General features: G+C 32.1%; 1 protein-coding gene across 1 annotated transcript; it reads left to right on the forward strand.

Annotated features, from left to right (window-relative positions):
• Nucleotides 1–2482: 2482 nt before the first annotated feature.
• LOC149574973 (catalase-1/2-like) lies at nucleotides 2483–8710 on the forward strand. Its single transcript, XM_089814817.1, has 10 exons — nucleotides 2483–2557; nucleotides 3762–3858; nucleotides 3959–4296; nucleotides 4816–4998; nucleotides 5202–5471; nucleotides 6886–7149; nucleotides 7272–7361; nucleotides 7933–8000; nucleotides 8266–8359; nucleotides 8458–8710. The coding sequence occupies exons 1-10, from the start codon at nucleotides 2543–2545 to the stop codon at nucleotides 8515–8517; spliced, it is 1479 nt and encodes a 492-aa protein (XP_089670943.1). The 5' UTR covers nucleotides 2483–2542; the 3' UTR covers nucleotides 8518–8710.
• Nucleotides 8711–8985: the final 275 nt, after the last annotated feature.

The raw sequence follows: 8985 nt of genomic DNA on the forward strand, positions 1-8985 counted from the left end.
CTCACAAAGAGCCCACCCAGGAATTTGTGGTTTTTAAAAGTCATATTTACATAAAAGTAGTAAGTTATAGAGAAATTTTATGGTTTTATTCTAATGCCATTTTTTAGACAATCTTTTTGTGTAACTAATTGCACGGAGGATCCGAGTTCAATAGAAGATCAGTAACCAACTAGACAGAATAAAGTACTACTCGCTGCAACTATTTAAAAATATATTTTTTATTCTAAGAAATTCCGACCGATGTTAAAATTCAATTTATAATGTTGTGTAACTCTTTGAAGTTACATCCTTGTCGCTGTACGAGTCTCATAAACTACTAATCTTAATAATTGTTGTTAGAGCTATTGTAATCCATTCTATTTAAGACGACAATTGGTTTTCATTTTTATATATTTTGTTTAATCTTTTACCTTTTTTCCAATTTAAAATAAAAATAAAACACAAAAGTAGTAAGGTGACAATTCATTATCATATATTTAAAAAGAAAAAATACTGTGGTTGAGGATAAGATTTTTTAAAGTCAAATAAAGCATATCCAAAATCGGATCCGGATACATGAATATAAAGCAGATTTCTTTAGTAATCAAACTGTGTAGATCGGGACTTTGATAATTTCGATGTGTTTATCAACTATTGATTTCAAAAGATGACGATTGATTGTGACGTTTGTCGATCGCCACTATGTCATTTCGTCTCTTTCGCATAATTTTCCTGGATACGATAATATTATACAGACGCGAGAATAATTAAAGGCTAGTCGCTCACGGGAAAAATGGCACGATATTTATCTGAATTGATGGGGATTTGAACGTCACAAGTTTCTGATTATCTGGTGAGTTGTGTTTCGGATTTTGGCTAAGATAGAAGTGTGAAAAAATTGATGAGAAATTGTTAACATATAGGGTAAGGGTATTATTATTTGTCATAGCTAATTTCTTATATTAGTATATTGGATTTGGATTTATGTTTTTGTTGTTGTTGTTGTCGTCCTTCATTCCTTCATTTTTGGCAACTTGACATTCTTCATATAGATAGAGTGGGGTCAGCGATCTAGTATGCAAGACACTTTATTCGGTACATAGCGCAACCCCTATATCTATAGACGACTGCCTACCTATTGTTCAGTATAATATAAGTTCCAAATCTCAACGTTTCAAAAAGTTTCGTGAAGAGCTCATTTTAGTGATAAACTAGTGATAACATCTCTCAACTGACTTAAATGAAAGTATCTCTTAGGAGGTTGAGGCGACTTTCTATAGTCTAACCTCCCATGGGTTGATGACATTTATGTATGTTCGCAGAGTGACTATAGATGAACATTGTGGATTCATTATTCAAGCAACGGTAAAAAAAAAAAAAAAAAAGTCATTTTGAGTTTATGTTTCATACATATTTCTAATTGCTCCTGATTAGTTGCTTTGACTTCCTCAAAATGTGCATATGATTGATCCAATACTAAGGTACAACTGCTCCAACAATTGTACGGTACTGGTATCAATGAAGTTGCAAGTTGATTATGGGAGTGGACCCCATGTCCACAATTTCTTAGAGATCAAATAAGTTCTGCATTAATCTAATTAGTATACAAATGAACAACTATTTTAGTAGACTTTTAATTAGCAAAACCCACTCAACTGTAGTTTCTTTCACCCCTTTCTTATATATATAAATTTTAATTTAATTTAAATTCTTCAAATTAAATTTTTAATATAAGATTTTGATGTCTATAATTTATGTCATATTCTTTAAATTCCTAAATTATTAAAGATATCACATTTACAAAAGAAAAGCAATATAAATGGTCTACATACATTTTTCTACAAATCATGAGAATGATAATAGAATTTTTTTTAATCCATTAATTTGATTTTTTTTAACTTCTTAGTCTCATGATAGATCAGTGAACTCTATCTAATAATGAATCCAGAAATGGACACAATTTCATGATCGTAATCATTTTCTTATCTACTAACTTCTATTTTTGTAATAAAAGATTGTAGAACTCTATCAAAAACATGATGCAGTAGCCCACATCATCGAATCCAAAAACATGATGTTTGCTTAAATCAATTGTTAATCATATACTAAACAGCAAAATTAAAAAACCAAACTCTTTTATAATTTCTCAGATATATTAGTCTCCACATCTGTATCAGGTCCTCAATTTCAATGGTAAAATAAGATTTCTTTTGTTTGTTTGTAAAAGCAGTCCGATTTCATGGCCCAAATACATCACATAAGTATTATTATGTCTCCAACTTTGAAATTGTATACTTTAATAATGGTAGTATTATATGATATTTTTGTCATTTGTTCTTGTTTGATAATCCTATTGATGTCACATTGTGGCAGACACGTGCTATGACCAGCCAGCTAAGTGGGGATAAGCTTTACTCAAACACTTTTGGATTGGCTTCATAATTGAAGCCAACTTGCCACACTCTTCCTATATAACTGGCCCCTATTCTTCGTCTTCATCCCCAAGCAGGAAAAACTGGCACTGATAGGAGAGAATTATCAGTGAATTTTTTGCAACATTATCATGGATCCCTACAAGGTCCTCATTCTTTTTCAGTTCTTTCATGTTTTTTATCTATAATCTTATTAGATCTCTTACTTCATGAAACGTTTGTAAGAAAGATATCTCTCGACTTATTTTTAATTAATTTTCAAAGATAGAATGTGATCTTTGATATATGAAAAACTGATTTTATGATTCATTTTTATGAAAAAAGACATCTCTCAACATATTTTACATAGATTTTTCATATAGACGATCTTCTTGTTTACTAGATCATTCATACAAACATAAAAGTTTGAAGTTAAGCTATTCTGTATTGTTGTTTTGATTAACTAAAAGCCAGATCACCAACTGGTGTGATCCATGGCAAAGAGGAGAAAAGGTTTTCTTCTTTCTTTGTTTTCTCCACTGGCATCAGTTTTGATGATGAGATTGCTGCAAGATTTGAGCTATAGTTCATGTGGGAGAAAGATCTGTTGAAGAGATCATATACAGATCTGTAGCTTTCAGTTCATGCATTTGATAGTTATGTTTTTTCTTTTATTCAAGTCATTGTTTAATTTGTCTAGTTTTAGCTGCATATCGAACAAAACATTGAAGTACACGAGATATTTTTGCAGAGTTGGTGAGAATCTTATACCTATTTTGTCTTTTTGGGAATTTTTAGATTATGTTAGCAGTTATTTTTAGCGTTTTTTTTAAGAAATGTGAGAGAGCTGTATTATTTCATGGAAAAAAGTTCATTTTATTTTTATTTTGAATTGTTTCCTTTTTTTAAAAAATGGTTTACTTCAGTTAATTTGGACTTAGTTTAAATTCTAAGGTGAATCAGCGTAAAGAATTTGTACTCTTGAAAAAGAGTGTACATGTTTAAATTTTACTAGAGTACCATATTTCTTGTCTTCATTGATCAGAGATATAATCTTCCTATGTTACTTGGAATTTTGTATTATTTTAATATTTAGAATTTTCATATAGGAAAAGTCTATGAAAGAAAGAGGTTAAATAGTCTAAGTCATACAAATTTCTAAGTTAATTTCACAATTTTTTTAAGAAAATCAAAATGGGTTTTAATATTTCAATCATTATATGAGAAGGATAAAGTGGACACCAAAATAGAAATTGGGTTTTTGTATTTCAAGCATTTTATGAAGCAAGAATAGGCTTAGCACCAAATTCTCTCTAATAAAATTATAATCAGCATGAATTTGATAGTCTTAGTGTCTCTTTGCACTTGCAGCATCGACCATCAAGTGCTTACAATACGCCCTTCATTACTACGAATCAGGGGCTTCCAGTGTGGAATAACACCTCCTCCCTTACCATCGGAAATAGAGGTATACAATAGAGCACTCCAACAACAAATAGAAGTTTTTAACTATTTTAATAGATTCATGAAAACCATAACAATAATCTTTCTTGGTGTTGTTGTTTCAGGCCCCGTTCTGCTAGAGGACTACCATCTGATTGAAAAGTTTGCAACATTTACAAGGGAGAGAATACCAGAGAGAATAGTGCATGCAAGAGGGGCTTCAGCAAAGGGCTTTTTTGAGGTCACTCATGATGTTTCCCATCTCACTTGTGCTGATTTCTTGAGAGCACCTGGTGTTCAGACACCTATGATTGTACGCTTCTCTACTGTGATACATGAAAGGGGAAGCCCTGAGACCATTAGAGACCCAAGGGGATTTGCCACCAAGTTCTACACAAGGGAAGGGAACTTTGACATTGTGGGAAACAATATCCCTGTTTTCTTCACCCGAGATGCACTCCAAGTAAGATCCTCAAGCCTTAAGTCATCATTTTACTCCTCTTCCATTCAAATTAAGTTTTGAGTTTAAATGGTGTATATTCTTTTTGGTTGAACTATCAGATCAAGTTTAATGACGATTTACCTGATATGTAGAGCTTTTAACACTCAGAAATCTTTAATCTTATTTGAAGGTTTGATTATGTGACAAATTTTTAAGTATTAATGTTTTGGATCGTGTGACATGACCTATTTCAGGATGCAAGAGAACAAGGAAAATGATGATAGATCATATAGTGTGATTCTAAATTTTGATGTTTAAAAATTTGTTACACAATCAAACTCCGTAAAAACATCACACGTTTCAAATTCTGTCTGATATACAATCTGAAATATTGAACACTTATAAATTGATGATGAATTAACTTTGATTTGAACTTAGAACAAGTATAATGATTCTGATCATAAATTATTGAGTACAAAACTTGTACCCACAATCACAGATGGCTGATAACAATTAATGGGGGTTTTACTATTGTTACAGTTCCCAGATGTCATTCGTGCTTTCAAGCCGAATCCAAGGACCCACATCCAGGAAGCTTGGAGATATCTGGATTTCTGCTCACACCTTCCAGAGAGCTGTTCGACCTTCATGTACTTTTATGATGACTGGGGTATTCCTTCTGACTATCGACACATTGATGGATATGGTGTCCACACATTTATGGTAATTTGGTCATTCTTAAACATCGTACATTAAGCTTGTAAGATTAAATCAATTTTGACTATTTAACACTTTTAGTCTAAGAATCAAACCTTTATATATATGATGTTTAAATCCAACCTTAGAAAAAACTTATTTGTACTGAACTTGCTGTTGGCTCATTTGGGCGAAATGTTTATTTGTACTAAGTAAAACTTTTGTTGCAGTTTCTTAACAAGGAGGGGAGAGAAACGTACGTGAAGTTTCATTGGAGGCCGACATGTGGACAGAAGTTCTTGATGGATGAGGAAGCGGTGATTGTGGGAGGGACAAATCACAGTCATGCCACCAAGGATTTAACGGACGCCATTGCTTCTGGTAATTATCCAGAGTGGAGGTTTTACATTCAGACCATGAATCCTGCTGACGAGAACAAGTTCGATTTTGACCCTCTTGATGATACCAAAATCTGGCCTGAGGATATCTTCCCCTTGCAGGTACTTTTCCTTTTTTACCCTTCATGATAAAGGGTAGGCTTAGTTTCCAAGAAAGAAGGAAGGGGTAGGCTTAGTTCCCAAGAAAGAAAGAAAAAAAAAAAACTCATAATTTATATAATTATTGAAGTTCATAAGACCTGATCTGACCGTAAAAATTTAAGAGGAAAATAAAGAAAGAGAAGTGATAGATTATGGAATGGGATCTATAACATTTCAGATTATATATTTATCATTGGATGAATAAAGTAGACACTAAGAAAAGAGAAATGGTAGATTGTCTCCTGGTCTACATATTCAATGATCAGATGAAAAAAGCAGATAGAAAGAAAAGCGAAATGATTGATCATAAATTTTGATTCCAAATATGAAGTGTGATCTGAATTTTATACTATAGATAGCAAGAAAATAGAAAAGATAGATCATGGAGTGTGATCTGGAACATTTCAGAGCACACTAAATGATACATTATTGGATGAAGAAAGTAGATGGAAAGAAAAAAGAAACAATAGATTATAGAGTGCGATCTAAAGCATCTTGGATCACGCTAAATGATCCATAATCAGATGAAAAGGGTAGAAAGCAATGAAAAGAAAAACAATAGTTATAACCTCCACTGTGATCTAAAGTATTTCAAATCACACTCCTTGATTTGTTGTCAGAATGAAAAAAGTAGATGGAAGAGGAGCATGATCTGAAATACTAAAACTATGATCCATCCTTAGATGAAGAAAGCAGATAGAAAGACAAGAGGGATGATAGATCTATCTAGAAAAGAAAAAGGATAGATCATGAAGTGTGATCCAAAATATTAAGTGTGAGCCAAATTCTAGTAGATAGCTTAGAAAATAGAAAAGAAAGATCATGGAGTGTGATCTGGAACATTTTAAATCACACTACATGATATATTATTGGATGAAGTAAGTAGATAGAAAGAAAAGAGAAATGATAGATTATCAGGTGTGATCTGAAATACTTTAGATCACACTACATGATCCATAATCAGATGAAAAAGGTAGAAAGCAAGGAAAAGAGGAATGATAGTTATGGAATGGGATCCAAAGCATTTCAGAACACTACGATCTATCATAACAATGAAAAAAGTAGATGGAAGATGAGCAAGATCTGAAATACTCAAACTATGATCAATCCTTGGATGAAGAAAGTAGATAGCAAGAAATGATAAATGATAAATCATGAAATATAATCCGAAACATTTCACCCCACACTTCCTGAAAAAAGCATCAAGACAAAAGAAAAGATAACAAGATAAGCGAAATAATAGATTATACAATACAATATAAAACACCCATAATAAAAACTATAAACAATCAAATCTAAAAACATTCAATCTACAAATTCTAAGAAAATCAAGACTCCTAACACCATCTTATATCTTGTTTTTTTTATTGTGCAGCCAGTGGGACGGATGGTTTTGAACAAGAACATTGACAATTTCTTCAATGAGAATGAAATGTTGGCCTTCAACCCAGCGGCCATTGTTCCTGGTATATATTTCACAAATGACAAAATGCTTCAGACTCGAACATTTGCGTATGCAGACACACAGAGACACAGATTGGGGCCCAACTATCTGCAACTACCAGTGAATGCTCCCAAGTGTCCCCATCACAACAACCATCGTGACGGTGCCATGAATATGGTCCACAGAGACGAGGAGGTTCTTACACTTCCTTTAAAACTATCATTTTTATAAATGCTAAAAACTTCAATTTTTCTTCACCCATATTGGAAATCTTACAACTTTCTTTTCTTTTCTTGTGATGAATATTTAAATTGCAGGTGGATTATTTCCCATCTCGATTTGATCCAGTTCGACCTTCTGAAAGAGTGCCAATGCCCAAAACCCTTGTTAATGGTGTGAGGGAGAAGGTACATAAACTTTTTGATTGATTTAAATGTCTGTTTTTTTCAAAACTCTGTTGTGTGGCACATGCCCACGTTATAGAATTCGAGATCATTGGTAAACTTACAATCTCAAGTTCAACCACTGCACTAGACGGGCTGGGCTATTCGTCAAGGATTCACTTCTAAGTTTAAAATGTTAAATAGCTGGGTTCCTAAAACGTCTAGGTGGCCTTAGCTGGTTGGTAGCTCGCAGGCTTCGTGCTTCGCTGGGCTGCCTCACAGGTCTGAACCCTCCATCAAAAAAAAAAAAAAATTCACTAATGGTTGGGTTCAACATCATATACTTATCATTGACTCCTAAGCTAGCACTATTAAATAGTTAAAATTGATTAATTTTTTGGAAGCTTAATGTGTTTCTTAGTGGGATGCCTAATCTTTCTAGTCCTTAGATCTTAAGACCCGTGTTTTAATTAATGATCATGGTAGTAGTTAGTTATTGTAAATTCAAAATGCTAAATTATGACTTTGAAATTTTTTTGTTTAAAAAGTCTATATTCATTTTTGCATTCTAATTTCTGTTTTCTTTTGCTTTCAGACTGTAATTGTGAAAGAAAACAACTTTAAGCAACCAGGGGATCTCTTCCGCTCATGGCCTCGAGATAGGTAAGAAAGATAAACTAGTGCATGTAAAAAATTAATTATATATTAGTAAACAAAAGATAAAGTTCTTATACATTTATTTGTATTTTCTTTTACATGGATATTTTGTATAAGAATCTAAAATCATATCATTGAGTGTGATACAAAATATCAAAGCAAAAGACAACATAATAAAAAATAAAAAATAAAAAAATTCTAATATTGAAATTGTTATGTTTGTTAATTTTATCTATGTTTCATATGTTAATCAACTGCTTACCATTTACAGACAAGACAGATGGATAAAACGGTGTGCTGATGGCCTTTCTGATCCAAGAGTAACCCACGAGATTAAGAGTGTGTGGCTTTCCTATTGGTCTCAGGTATGCATTTATATTATCTTCATCTCATTAATTTTAAATTATTAAGATGTTTTTTTTAAATATCAATTTATTGATGGAATTATATAAATATTGGACAGTGTGATAGAGGGCTTGGACAACGTTTGGCTGCTCGCCTTGGAATGAAATCCTTGATGTAAAAAGGATAGAACTAAACTACTTATTTTGAATCTTTTGTTGAAGATGCTCAAAATAAGCTATTATGTTCTTATAATAATTGTCTCTTTTGTTTAGTATTTATATAAGTGATAATGTCTCACTCGAGATGACAATCACAAGAATCATGTTTATCTTGTAATTATTTTGAACTTATGTAAATCATTTTTATTTGTATGATTGTTTATATTAAATTCACTTATCATGTTTCACTTTCACTCAAAGCATACTTAAAAATAGTGCTTGCATTAGGAGGTGCAAAGGTTGTATTGATAAAATTATATATAACTCAATATTTTAGCTCATTACAACTTGATATTTGCATAGAAGATGCATGAGTTTAATTTAAAATTTATCAATATATAAAATAGGTTTTTTTTGTCTACAATTTTGAAATATTATCTTGACTTTAAGTTGATTTGTCTTCAAGCCATAATTCACCTATTTGAATT

Source organism: Cupressus sempervirens, chromosome 2 (genome assembly GCF_028749045.1).
Source record: "Cupressus sempervirens isolate cs-2001-9-10 chromosome 2, ASM2874904v1, whole genome shotgun sequence".
In the NCBI taxonomy this organism is placed as follows: domain Eukaryota; kingdom Viridiplantae; phylum Streptophyta; class Pinopsida; order Cupressales; family Cupressaceae; genus Cupressus; species Cupressus sempervirens.

Bases quoted from the DNA above. Each gene is read 5' to 3' on its own strand.
- LOC149574973 (XM_089814817.1), top strand. The intron at 4,297-4,815 runs GTAAGATCCTCA...CTATTGTTACAG, and splicing joins TCACCCGAGATGCACTCCAA to TTCCCAGATGTCATTCGTGC. The intron at 8,001-8,265 runs GTAAGAAAGATA...TACCATTTACAG, and splicing joins CGCTCATGGCCTCGAGATAG to ACAAGACAGATGGATAAAAC.